We start from the raw sequence: 14,814 nt of genomic DNA on the forward strand, positions 1-14,814 counted from the left end.
ACTGGTCTGTATTTTTTTTTCAGTATAGTGTTTATGAAATGAAAGATTTCTAGGCCTGGGTAGAACCAAGGCCAACAGGATAATGGCTTGTTCCTTCTTATATTCTCCAAGCATTAAAGTGTGTGTGTGTGTGTGTGTGTGTGTGTGTGTGTGTGTGTGTATGTTTCAATCTAGGTTTAAAACACTGTTGCCACAATTTATATTTTAATATGATAAATCTTAATTTATTTTACTCTTTGCTAAGCTATTACTGTTCAGTTGTGTCTGACTCTTCCTAATTCCATAGACCATAACAGTCCAGGCCCTTTTTGTCCATGGAGTTTTCTTGGCAAAGACAACTGGACTGGTTTACCATTTCCTTCTCTAGTGGATCACCTTTTGTAAGAACTCTCTGTTGGGACCTTTCCATCTTGGGTAACCCTGCCTGGCATAGTTCTGATAGCTCATAGTTTAATGGTGCTACTCATTACTCATTAATGGTGCTACTGCTCCCCCCAAACCTCCCCCAGCCACACTACAACAAGGTAGTGATTCGGGGGGAATCTACTAGTACTTTTTCTTTTAGATTGATATCATTAGTATTAAGTAATTTTGAGGATAATGCTTCAATTATTTTATGTTTTGCATCTTAAAATATATTTGAACTAATATAATCGTAATAAACGTTACTGTCATTTATGTAGACTTGATATATACTCTTTATTTTGGTCCTCAGAATATCCCAGTGATTTAGGTACTTTATTCTTTTACTGATTTTTCAAATTAGGAAACAGAGATTTAGAGAGATTACATGATTTACCCAAATTAGCATGGTAAGCAACAGAGCCATATCTCAAATCCAAGTCTTCGGACACAAAATTTGCTGATTTTTACAATACACTAATAGTTTTCACCATTTTTTTAAAATGAAGAATCTTTGACATATGAGTTTATATTTTTAATGGGTTTTGAATAAAAATGTCACATACTTTAGGGTGCATAAAAGATTCTAATCTTATGAGTTATTTTAATGCCTTGACACTTAAAAATTGAATGTAAATTTAACTTGTATTCATTATGTGTAGCTAAGGTATTAATGCAAATGAAATTGTGTTCCTTCCATCCATAATATCCAGACCCTATCACAGGATCGTAGACCCAGTGCCAGAAGGAACATTAGAGGCCATGCAGTCAAATAACCCTCCAACCTCATTTTATATATTTCCATTATTTGCAGTGTTTTTCATCCTCATTATTATAAGTAATGAATTTTTCTGTCAAGCATTATGCAAAAAGGGTCTCTTGGGATGAGTTTCCTCAAATCTTTTTTTTTTTTTGGCAGATAGTTCCTGGTAATTGGTTAGTTGTTAAGTGTTCCCTGTTAGTTTCATTGGTGGGGGTGGAAGTAGGAATCCTTTGGCTTTGTTCAGTTGGGTTCCAGTCAGATCAGTGCTGAAAGACTTTTCTTTTTCCCTGTAACATACTGAAGCTTTGACTTAAATTCTTTTGAAACATTGCATTATATATCTGAAATGAGCTGATGCATTAGTATTTGCCCACAAAATCAGTCAGTCAACAAATATTATTGTTATATGTGTCTTGTATGTATCAGAAACTATGCTAGGCTTTGAAAATATAACCATAAAGAATGAAACAATCACTACTTATAGTGAGTATATATCCTAACAGAAGGCAGGCAATAAGTACATATAAAATTTGATAAATACATATGCTATTTTTTTTCTCTTGAAATACAGAACTTTATTTAGAAACTGTTTAAAAGTAGAAAAAACCCTATCAAGAAAGACCAGGTGGAATATGGTTTCCCAGTAAAATGGAATTTTTAGGGCAACAAAAGTCTAAAAGGCCACAAGCGAGAAATAGCACCACTGTATTTTAATAATGGTGAATTACTTGCATTTTTGGCATTATTATTATTATTCGTTGAATTTGGGTTTTTCCTCAGAATTCCACACAGATCATGCACTACACAACAATTTTATCATAAATACTCGCCTTCTACACACATTTTAGGACACCAGCATCTACCACCAGAAACAAATTGATACAAGCATATCAGAAGTGATTAATCTCAGTAGTAGGTAACTGAGAAACCTGGCAGGTTCCTGCCAAACAAAAGGGATGAAACAGGTTGAGGTGCAAAGCAAAAAAGAAGGGAGTGTTTAGGAATTAAATATTTTAAATATTAATATTTAAATTAGACATGGTACTGTATTTTCTGCAAAAAAAAAAAAATTGCCATTTAGTAACACACTCTAATGAATTTTATCTCCAAGGAGATTAGTACACTGGCAACTACTATTCAGATACAGTGAGGGCTGTGGACAGCAGGTACCAAAAAGAAAAAAAAAACCCAGGCCTTACAGATCACAAGGTAATCTCAGCCTTTACAGATTACTCCCCCTCTACCAGAGGTCTAGAAAGAACATGGAGTATGATTACCTACCCATGGTATGTCTGTTCTCAGCAGCATGCTTTAAGGAGTAGAAAGAAGAGACTCCAAAGAGGAAACATAAGGGGAAGGGAAGAGTCAAAAAAAAGGAACTAAAAGATAAGGATGGAAAACAAGACAATATGCTCCCAAGTAAATTTATTTTCATGGAAGCAATTTTGCTTTACTAAAGCAATTTTTAAGTAATAAAACTGGACATATCTTGCTTTCCAGGAAATACAATGCACAGAAAGTTTAGAGAAACGTTAAAAAAGCTACTACAGAAATGCTCAACAAAAACAATTTTGAGCTCTTCAAGTCAACCATACGTCTCAGAGCCAAAAGACTCCCTCTGATTGTTAGGCAAAAATACGGCCTATTCTTTCATGGGGATTTAATCACTGAGTAGTACCAAAAAGTTCTAGAATAAATTTCTTTATTTTGCATTTTGATCAGTTTTTACACCTGTAAGTCCTCAAAGAGCACCACAGGGTTTCTCAAACAGCCACGTATAAGGTTAGGTTCTTTCTAATCCCAATATGAAGCACAGAGAATGTCCCGTGACACATTTTATAATTTGACAAATGGAAACATTTTTAAAACTCTTAAGGCATTTATTTAGTTCTATACTGAGATTTCACATTAGCTAACCCATTCTGTGAGTTGTCCTCACATTTCTCTATTTTAATATGTTACATAAAAACAACTTTTTCAGATATCAGTGTGTTTACCAGCAACCAAATAGTGAGTTCTCAAGGCCTGCCTCTTTGTTCCCTAAGTGAACCAGCTAGATGTTAATACTGCTTTGCCACAAGATAAAAGCTCCTGACTTAAAACCCATTGGAGAAGGAGTGAAACTTCAGCAAAGTGCACTTTAAGAAGAGGTACTTTTTGCTTATTAAACAGAAACTCGTGAGTGCGTCCTCTAAAAATAATAAAAGGGAGTATTTTATAGTTAAGCACACGATTTGGGGATGGTGCTGCTCTACTGGCACAGTACATGGGTTATTAATGCTCTTCTTGTGGCCCCCCTTCATCAGGTATCACGAAGCCTTCATCTGTGGCATAGAGAATCTCCACAATCCTCTGCAACACTGGATCACTTTCCCCTTCATTTTCCAGACAGATCAATCCAATATTCCTTAGCTTTCCAAAGTAGAAGTCTCTCTCTTTCTCCAAGTCTTCAACAGTGAGTTTCAATACATTGATCTGTTGGATTTATTCTGCTGCCTCATCTTCTCCATTTCCCATACCTGGATTCTTTCTGACCATGACAGGGCCTGTCTTGGAAGGTGCCATAGTTCTCTGTGTAGAAACGGGCCTCTGTGGAGCTGCACCACTGGAACCGAGAGGTTTTTTTGGATTATTCAAAACTGGAGTCATGAGGGAGGGGGCTACTGCTGTTTCTTGGCCTTGTCAAGCTGCTACAGGGTCATAGTCTTTCCCATCAAAAAATTTCTTGAACCATTGAACAAATTCAAAATTGTCCTGAAATTTTCCTTTCCCTAACTTGTCCACAGGAATTATTTTGTCAACACCCATTCTCTTAAAACTTGCTTGTAGGATCTTGAAGTTCTGAATGTATTCATGTTCCAGTTTTGCTTGAAACTTCACTTTCTTTAGAGTAATGGAACCAGGGAAAAGCATATCCATAAACTGACAATAGGCAGCACCTGAACATAAGTGTTCAATCTTTGTCAAGGTCAACTGCAGAGATTCATTGATCCAGGCCAGCATATCATGTCGACTCAAATTATCACTAGTTACTGAAGTTGAATATACATTAACTGCCATCTTCGGCTTCTTGAGGTGCCGCGTCTCCTATCTCACCGGCACCCCAGTTCCGTCTAGGTCTCATTCCAACCGCCCAACCCCACCCGCGCGATGACCTTATACGCCTGCTATCTCTTTCTTAAAGTCTCCTTGGATCATTCTCTGAATTCCATATAGATATTTGATTTTACTGTTGTTATGGCACTAAGACAAAAAGCTTTGAGGGCTGATTTTTGTTGTTTTGTTTTTGTTTGTATACACCTAAGGATCATAGATTTTAGAAACAGGTTTAGAGATCATCTAACGTCACTCATTTTATGGATGAGGAGTCTGAGAACAGCTGAAGGGATATGTGCAAGTTCACATAGGTAGTAAATAGAAGGTAAGCTTCTTGAGGGCAGCATCTTTTTTTTTGTCCATGTAATATCTAATTCCTAGTATATAATCAGAACTTAATAAAGATTTGGTGAAATGTTTGTGATAGCATAGGTGAGATATGAACCTTCTTCTGAATACAGTTTATTTCTTAACCTTAAAAATAGCAGACTAACTGCTGTTGAACAGAACATTGATACTTTGCATCCTGTGTAGTGTCAAGTACCATGCTTTGCACATAGTAAATGCCCAGTAGGTAGTTGTTGAATGAATGAATGTGTCTTATTTTTCTGCAGGTATCCATTCCTATGTCATTTGAAGATGGATCTTAGACATTGTTCTCTATCTAACTTACTTCAAAGACTATAACTGAGATGTTTTTCTTCCATATTTTCTACTAGTTCAATATATGCATCAGTAGGAAATGTTCAACCTTCACCTTTTACATGGAACCTGTAAAAATGTGGATTATTTTTCTTTGTCCTGTAATACGGTGTGAACACTGGGACATGACCTTATGGCGGAAAATAGATTGAGTCTGAATTAGTCTCCATTTCTACTGCCCATTAAAAAAAAGAGTATCATATTTTTGCTTCCACCTGCTATGATCCTACTATTTATTTTGCCCTTAGCTTCTCAGGTTTACACTGTTTCTCACTACTGAGAGAGTTTTAGAAAGATGGAAAAAGTGTCATACTTGTTTTTTTTCCTTCAAATTCTAATGTTAATTATTTTAATTCCCTAAAGGGCAATTAATATATTAAGGAGATTTTTTTTATATATTGGACAAAATTTGTTGGGTTTTTTTAAGAGATAAGGTTTAAATAAAGTTACAATGAGGTTAGAGCTAAATCCAAATTAATGTTTTATTTCTTAAAATAAAACTTCTAGGGCTGGCCAGGTGGCTCAGCGAGGTGGCTCAGCGAGTAAGAGCACCGGCCCCAGTGTCAGGAAGACCTGGGGATTGAATCCGGGCTCAGATACTTAGCACCATACCCAGAAATAACTGGCCATGTAACCTTGAGCAAGTTACTTAACCCCAATTGCTTTAAAAATAAAATAAAATAAAACTTCTTAGATATCCAAAGGTGATGCATTTATAATATTTATGCTTAATCTTTTATCCATTCATTTCACTCCTATTTGTAGTTACCTTTATTCATTGCAGTGTGTTTAACCAAAAAAAAAACAGTAAATAACTTGATATGTGATTTTCATGTATTAATATCTTGTCTTATGGAATTTTGATTTTAAATCATTTTTAAAAACTTCGCCAAATTTTAGTACCATGTTGGTCAATATGGAACCTTAGGTTTAGAATCTAAGAATAAATTAAAAATACCCCACAGAGTGGAAAGTGCAAAACATTTTGAGACAGGAGATTTGGGATTGAGTTCAAACACTGACACTAGCCACTTGACAGATCTCTTAATGACTCAGGGCACTAATATTCCCATTTGTGAAAAGGATAAAATCATTTTTGCTGACTAAGCATCCCCCCCACCCCCATTCAGTTGGCATAGTTCCAGTTCTCCTTTTGATCCTGGTTTTTACTCTGGATGTGGATCAGAAAGATGAGAGCTGGAGATACCATGATTCTTCTCTATAGGGATAGAAGTTAATTAATTAATTAATAGAAGTTAGGTTGTCATAAGAGAATATAGATAGAATAGAGGCCCAGGAACAGAGATTTGAGAAACTCTTGCATTTAGAGTGTGTGAAAAGATTTGGCAAAGTGGAGTGTCATTGCAGTATCCAGGGCTACTGAGAAAGGTCGGGGAGAATTAAGACTGAGAAGAAGAATAACTTGGGAATTAGTTGGTGATTGGTGAATTTGGAGATGACTATTCAGTTAGAATGTTGACCAGGGCCTTGCATATAGGATATAGAAGAATAAGTGGTGGTGAAGAAAGAGGTGTACAATGTGTGCTCTAGGGAGTTTTCAAGTATGGTCTAGGAAGTTATTAAATAGGGGTTTATCTCTTTAGATATGATTTGGGTTACTAAGGTCCTTTTCTAATATGACTAATTCTAATAGTAGTTAGATCACAATTTAAAAGCAGAATGTTTTGTTGATTTCCTTATGTTACAGTTCAATTTTTCTCCCTCTCTCTCTTTTAAAACACAGAAACAAATAAAAAATGGTGTGTTTTGGAAGGGGGCTTCTTGAGTTATTATGAAAATGATAAGGCAACAACTCCTAATGGCACGATTAATATGAATGAAGTTATCTGCCTTGCTATACACAAAGAGGACTTCTATATAAACACCGGGTAGGTTCTGAAATAAGATGCTTCAGAAGTAAAATAATGTATTTATGCATTTTTATTGCTGCCCCATACTCTTCGTGGAATTTTAGTTCTTTTTTTTTTTAGAAGAAAATGAAACTCTATTAAATATAATTTCAAATAAAGGACAGCCATTCATGGAAATGGTGTTGAATTTGGAGTTGGAGGATGTGGGTTCAGATTCTACCTCTGTTACTCATTAGCTAACCTGGAGTAAACCATTTAATTTATCTTTGGACTTTAGTTTCCCAATCTGTGAAATAAAAGGGCTCAGTCAGATAATGTCCAGGATCCTTCCCAGCTCTATGGACCTGTGGTTCTCTAATCCAAAGAGAAATCTTTAAAAAGTTTGAAAATGAAAAGTTTACCAGACAGTAAGCTGCAAAATGTCTAAATTAATTGGGATTAACCAAATAAACTTCCTTTATTCCATTTCTCAAAATCAAATTTTTCTAATATTCATCCTTGTATTATTTAAAAAAAAATTCTGATTGAGAATTTGTATTCTGAGTTGTATTAGTAGCTACAGCAATTCTGGCCCACAAAATAAGAGATAATAAAATGAATTTTTGAGGGCATCTAAGATTGGAATAGTGAGTAATATTCATTTGATAATATGAAAATGGTGAATTCTATATCTCGATTAAATTTAAAGCTATTTTTCTAAACATTCTGTTGAGGGCCATTACTGGAGTTTTTATATACCATATGTCTTCATTTGGCACGAAAATTGCTGAAGTGTTTAATTCTTATGTGTAATAAGGTTCAGTTTTGGAATGCTTTATAATTTAATATCATAACTGATTTGCAACTTGCAAATTCCTTCAAAAACTTGATTTCCTTACTAAGCAAAGAGATGTGGTAGCCAAAGAGAACACTTAAAATTGTAAACTCATTTATAAATCTCTAATGAAAGGAGGATAGTTAAAGTTTGTGAACAGTGTTGGTGCATAGAATATGGTGTTAATGCATAGACTAGCAAATCGACAAAAAGCTTGACATGAGACTTGATTAAGCCAGATAATTCCAAGAGTATTTAAAAATGAAAGTAAAGGAATAGTAAGCAGAAGAAAATGCCACGGAGTAGCCAAAATTTCTGTAACATAAGGTTTTCCTTATCGATGATAGTTGAATTGTGATGTTTCTCATCTATAGCACCTCAGTCCTGGCCGGTCCCTATACAGAAATTGAAATATTAAAGAAGACAAAGAGGGAAGGAACAGTTCGACTTGACCAAGTACAAACAGACAAAAATGAGGCTGAAGAAAATGCTGTGTTAGAAATATTGAAAGATTAATTTCCAAGATATTTGAAAAGGGATGATAGAGCATTAGAAAAAAAATATGAAAAATGATGGTGCTACCCCCCCCAACAAACTGTGATGAAGACCATATCATCATATATATATAAACCATATATTTGGTTTTTCATTTTTATAAAACTTTTGAAAACTAACAAAACTAATACGTTTGTATAGTGCTTTAAATTTTGTCAGGCACTTTACATACATTATCTTGTTTTTGCCTCACAACAATCCTGTGAAGTACTGCAGAAATCTGCATGTATCAAGGGAACTTTAGACAAAAATATATGAAGGTTAGAGGAAGACTTTTGTAATGGGGTTTCTACAGTAGATCATATTTTTTCAGTCTTCTACCTCACTGAAATTTTCAGGCCCTATATCTGCCTTTATTGTTTGAAGAGTAGGAAAAATCATTTGACTTTGGAGCAGAATGCAATTTTAAAGCCTCTCCTGGGTTTTTTTGAGGAAAACCAGGTAACTTAACAACAAAATAGCAGCCTCATATAAATAAAGATCATATACATCTCTTGATAAATGCATTATCAGTGGTAATTTTGTTCAGTGATCCTCTGATGATCAATGATAGTCGAGGTAAAAACAGGAGAGATGTATGCGTTCCAAAGATGCTTGCCACTATCATGGAGAATGTCAACCTAAGCTCTGAATGGAAGAATTTCCTATATGTACTTTTCCATATTCTCTTGTTTGCAGATGACAAGCTGAGTGTATTAAGCCCCAGAATATTATAGAAAACTACAGTGAGATTTACGAGCACTCAAAAAGAGTTTGACATAACAGTCCACATTGGAAACACACAGTGGGTGAAAAATGTCTATTGTCTAGACTATGATATAAAGTTTGGTGGAAAACCCATTGAGTGAGTCTATTACACACTGCAGATTGTCAGTTAAGTGGTTTGAGAATTGAATAGGAGGAGGAGGAGGGTGGGTTGGATTCCATTTGGAAAATTGTGCATTTCTTCAAATCATCCAAACCTTAAATTCATTCATTCAGTAAACATTTATTAAGCCCTACTATGTTCCAGACACTGTGCTAAGCTGCCGAGCCTCTCACTGAAGCAAATACCCATCATTGTAATACCAGTGATCTTAAGGGGATGCCATATTCTTGCAAATCATGGAATGCCACAGTTATTTTAGAATCAAAATTATGGGTAATCCAAAGGACAATGCACAAGAGTTGGTTGGAGTAATTCAGCTGTAGCATATAGCTGCTGATGACCTGTTTTCAAAAAGCAGAATAAAAGATATCCATTAAATAGATGCTTGGAGATATTAATGGGCTGGTAATGTTGAGAAGGAAAATGATAGCACATGGACAGTTCAAGTGCTGCAGTGGTATCCTTGGAATAGCTATTGTTGCAGTATCTTTCACCTCCAACATGTAGTAGATCCATTGTGAGCAGTATCCTTTGTAGTAGATCCTTTTTATAGAGGACAACAGAAAAGTCACAATAAAATGAGATATAGATGAATTTTTGTCTCTAATACTAGATGAAGTATCTACATCAGTGAGATAAAAGAAAAATTGAAATATTACAACTTAAATGGATGTTCGGAGTCAATTTAGACATTGACATTTATGTTCAGGGACAGTGAGGGTGTCAAGATTATAGTAATTTAGAATGTTAAATGGCAGTTTCTAATGTTTTTAGCATTTCATTGAATATGTGTTTTCTTGGTCAACAAAATAAAAAAGCCACTTAAATTTATTTTTAAATTTTCAAATAATTTTGGTAAATTAAAGACTGATAATTGTAAAACAAAATGAGTAATAATAGCTAACACTTACAAAACTTGAGGTTTGCAAAAAACTTCACATAAATTATCTCAAGAATGTGAAAATATACCTTTGATTTCCTAGTTTATATTGCATAAAATATCAGTTTCTTATTTTGGAATTCAGCCTACCTGTCCAACTTTAGCTGTCCTCCCCTTTATATAGTTTGCCTGCTAGCCAAATTGGTCTGCTCACAATTCTTTGTTCTTCTCCTTCCTTTTTCCATATCCATATATTTGCTCACCTTCTCATGCTGTTTATCACTTTCTTTATCCTGTTAAACTACCTCTTCGAGGCCCAACACAGATGTCATCATCTGTATTTTATCTTTGCTTCCTAGGAGTCATCTCTCCTATTTTCTCATGATTTTATGCTTGAGTATATTTTGTCACTTTGTTCTCTCTCCCTATTAGACTAAAATCCTTGTGACTCCATCTAGTCTCTAATCTTGATTTGTGTCCCCTAAATCTAGCACAGTACCTATAATAGGTACTTACCAATTTTTAATTGAATTGAATTTTTCTTTTCCCTCTTCACCCTTTGAAGTCTTCAGTCCTATACTTACCTCTCTGAACCTTAGTTCTGAAAATATGTAATTCAGACTTTTTGGAGGAGAGTGTTTTTATTTTCTTATTAATACATAACGTCTTCAGTATTGTTTCATGTGTAGCGGTAAATTTCATTAGATTTATATCAGTGCTTGGTGTTGTGAAATAAATAGCTATTTAGAATGAACTGAAGGGCCTATATTATAAGCATTAAGATCTGTTTGACGTGGAATAATTTTGAAAATTCGTCACTATTTTCATAAATTTATAGGAGCTTGTTTTTTAGATCTTTTATCTGGTATTCTTCCATACATCAAGCATTTCTTGTTAGCATGAAATGATTTATTGCTTTATCATTCTTATTATTATTGGCTTTTTTGGAGGGCAGTTGGAGTTAAGTGACTTGCCCAAAGTCTCACGGCTAGTAAGTGTGTCAAGTGTCTGAGGTTGGATTTGAACTCAAGTCCTCCTGATTCCGTGGGTGGTGCTCTATTCACTGCACCACCTGGCCACCCTCCATTTTTACTGTTTTAATGAGCAATTTTGTAACTATCATTATCTTTGACTATGGATTGCAACCCAGTCAAGAATACATATCATGATATCATATTTTTTGCTAGTATTAACTTTAGGCAACAGAATCTGTTTTGGAGGAGACATTATAGGTCATCCAAACTAATCTATACTGAAACAGTATATTTATATATAAAATTATCTATATTTTTGTAGAATGCATACATATGCAAACACACACACATATGAATTCTCCTTCTAATGGAAGGCCATATATATAGAATTATCTATATTTTTGTAGAACGCATACACACGCAAACACACACACATATGAATTCTCCATATCATGATAGGAATCTTCATTTCATTGTTGAACAGCACTTAATTATTAGAAAGTTTTTCCTTTCTTCAAATTTGATCCTTCTAGTTCTGCTTTCAGGAACCAAATGAACAAGTCTGTTCTACTCTTCCATCTGATACACGATGATGTATCAAATACATGATGACAACTAGCATGCTCTCTGTAGTTTTCTCTTTCTCCAAGCTACACATTCTTAGTTGATTTAGTCCATCCTTGTGTGTTAGTTTCTGGTCTTCTGGACACATGCGCAGCGGTCATGGTCCCTATTAGAATAAAATACCCCAAATGTGTATATATTTATATATAGGTTTACACACACACACACATGTATACGTATTTATATTTATAATTTCCATTGATAAATATTTCTTGAATAAACTATAGGCTCCCCTTCATGTGTTATCTTCATCCATTAGAATGTAAGACCCTTGAAGGCATCAACTGTCTTGCTTTCTATTCTTTGTACCTTCAGCACTTAATGCAGTTCCTGACGCACAGTGAATGCTTCATAAATGCTTTATAATTTAAGTAATTTTGTATTTAAAATTTTCCTTTCAAAAGTAAATATTAAGATTAAATATTGATTTTACAATTCTAATTAATGCTAATGTAGCAATGATAACTTTTTTTTTACAGAAGTGGGAAGAGAATTATATAATTGTGTAATTTAGATATAATTATAATAAATATATTTCCATTATTACATAACAATTCCCACGTACCACAAGATGTGAGTCATAATTATGGCTACATTAAAAGTTCATTGGACTTTTTTTTCCCTTGAATAAATGTTCTTATTAATAGTTGATTTATTTTCATCTTAGTAACATTTTCATTCTGAGTAAATTAGCCATGCATTGAGTGTGTTTCATCTTGTGAAATTGTAGAGTAAATTAAGTTGTTTAGTAACAATGACTTCATTGCTGAATTGATTACAACAAAATAATTCAAATTATTTAAATACAAATAGAAAAATGACTAAAATAAATGATGCAGTGTGACAAAAAAAGGAATGGGAAACACATTATATCAGAACCGTTCTTTGGGTGGATAGCAAAATCTTAGAGATTCTACATTTTTCACTTTCTTCACTTTTAGATAAAATCATAAAATGGTAATCAGAAGATATTTGGAACTTGATCCTTTAAATTCACATGTTGAATCATTTAGTAAATGATTGTCTTTATAGGCAACTCTTTTGGTTGATATCTATTTGCCACAGTTCGGTCTACAAGTATAATGGAATAATAGAATTACAGAGTTGAAATAGACATCAGACCGTCTAGCAAAATGCTGTCCAAATCATGAATCTCATTTACCGTGTGCTGAAAAAGTGGTCATTTAGCCTTTACTTGAAGTTATGGGAATAAATGTTGAATTGATTGAGGATCTCTCATTAGCTGCCATTTTTGAACAGCTCTAATTATTAGAAAATTTATCCTTTTATTTACATAATTCATAGTACAAATGCCCCTTATACCTGAAAGCTTTCTTAGCATCAATAGAAATAGAACAGCAAGGGCAGCTAGATGGTGCAATGAATAGAGCACCAGCCCTGGAGTCAGGAGGACATGAGTTCAAATATGGCCTCAGTCGCTTAACTAGCCGTGTGACCTTGGGCAAGTCCCTTAACCCCAACTGTCCTCCAAAAAAAAAAAAAGAACTGGAACAGCTAGTAATACCTCATCCATATTTGATTGTGCTGTGTATTTGTTATATTGTAATTTCTTATACATTTAGTTACTGAGTCAGCAAACATTTATTAAGCACCTACTTTGTTCCAGGTACTGTGCTAAGTGATGAGAATGCAAAGAAAGGCACTTAACAGTCCCTGGCTCCAAGGAACTCTAATAGGAGAGACAACAGGCAAATACCTAGGTATACATGAGATGTATTGAGAGTGGATGGAAAATAGATGGGAGGTATCTTTTTTCACTCTCTTTACCTTTAAGCACCATATAAATGAAGTCTGTGGCTTTGTAGGTGCTATATTATTATTTTTTAACAACTTATATTTAATCTATTTAGCAAAAAAATGGTTCATTTGGCATATAATAAATTGATGCAATTAAAATTTTCTTCTTCAGATACCATAGTTTTTCCTGTAGTTTATATTTGAGAAATATTTCATGCACTACTATCAATGCACATCATTTATTTCCCTAATACATTCTGTATTTAAGACAGTGGAAAACCTTGAGCTCTACTCTAGGGTGTTTAGTTTTTTAATATAAAAATTCACTTTTACGTTTTCTTTTTTTCTTTTTCTTTTTTTCCAGGCCCATCTTTACCTTTGAAATATACTTAGTCTCAGAGCGTGCTTTTTTATTTGGTGCTGAAACGGCGCAGACTCAAAGAAAATGGACACAGGCAATAGCAAAGGTAACTTTCATCATAGTTTATCTAATCAAGACCTTTTAATGGCAACCCTTGTAACTGGGAAATTGAAGAAACCTTTCTTAAAGATAGATTTCTCAGTTATATAAAGATTGTTATTGCAAGTTAATTTCTTATAACATTATGTATTATTTAAATTATTATTGGTATATAATATGCATATCATATATTAACTAAATATATACTATTTTATATAATAGAATATTAGATATATAATACATATTACCATAAACATATTAATATGCTACATAAATACCATGAAGTATTTCTGATTTTTGACTATGATGGCAAACTCTTAATGTGGAAACCTTTTTTTTTTCTTTTTTGGAGGGGGGAAGGCAGGGCAATTAGGGTTCAGTGACTTGCTCAAGGTCACACAGCTAGTAAGTGTTAAGTGTCTGAGGCTGGATTTGAACTCAGGTCCTCCTGACTCCAGGGCCAGTGCTCTATTCTCTGTACCACCTAGCCTCCCCATGTGGAAATCTTTTTATAACCAACCCAAATTGTAACCTATCTGTGACTTAGTAGATGTGCTCTGAGGAATATTTTGAGACATTGACAGATTAAGTGACTTGCCTACATTTTCATAGTAGGTAAGTGCAAAGGGAGATTCAACTAAAGTCTTTCTGATTTCTTGCCCAATATACCATCTACTATGCTACTGCTCCCTCTTGTACATTAGAGAAACATTTAAATAGGTTGTTACTATCATCTTTTCATCATCCAGAGGCCAAGATCAACAGTATTATATTAAATATTTTAGTATAAATTGAAGTTAATATAGGTATTTTTATAATTAGTGCTTTTCAAGTTTTGTTATCCTTCCTATGCCCCAAGGAACAAATGTTTTCTTTAGCATAGCTATTAAGAATGATTTCCAGAACTATGTTTCTTTCTAGATTGACATAATACAGCCATTTTAAAGAGCAAAATTATTACAATTTTAAAATGCCCCAAAGTTTCCTGAATATTAGAAGCATAAAACTTTTGTCAAAGTTTGTATTTTTTTTTTAAAGCAATTGGGG

At 34.0% G+C, this 14,814-nt stretch overlaps 1 protein-coding gene and 1 pseudogene across 5 annotated transcripts in view; one reads left to right on the forward strand and one right to left on the reverse strand.

Annotated features, from left to right (window-relative positions):
* Positions 1–14,814, forward strand: part of ARAP2 (ArfGAP with RhoGAP domain, ankyrin repeat and PH domain 2) — a 251,214-nt gene that overhangs the window by 147,606 nt on the left and 88,794 nt on the right. For all 5 annotated transcript variants that reach the window (XM_069068703.1, XM_069068712.1, XM_069068731.1 and 2 more), the window contains 2 exons: positions 6,708–6,852; positions 13,672–13,774. In XM_069068703.1, coding sequence (XP_068924804.1) covers positions 6,708–6,852; positions 13,672–13,774 — 248 coding nt within the window. The remainder of the gene's footprint in view (positions 1–6,707; positions 6,853–13,671; positions 13,775–14,814) is intronic.
* LOC138146654 (microtubule-associated protein RP/EB family member 1 pseudogene) lies at positions 3,023–4,348 on the reverse strand (annotated as a pseudogene).

This window comes from Petaurus breviceps, unplaced genomic scaffold, assembly GCF_028583685.1.
Source record: "Petaurus breviceps papuanus isolate PSGF00001 unplaced genomic scaffold, PetGlider_PUasm1.0 140, whole genome shotgun sequence".
In the NCBI taxonomy this organism is placed as follows: Eukaryota; Metazoa; Chordata; class Mammalia; order Diprotodontia; family Petauridae; genus Petaurus; species Petaurus breviceps.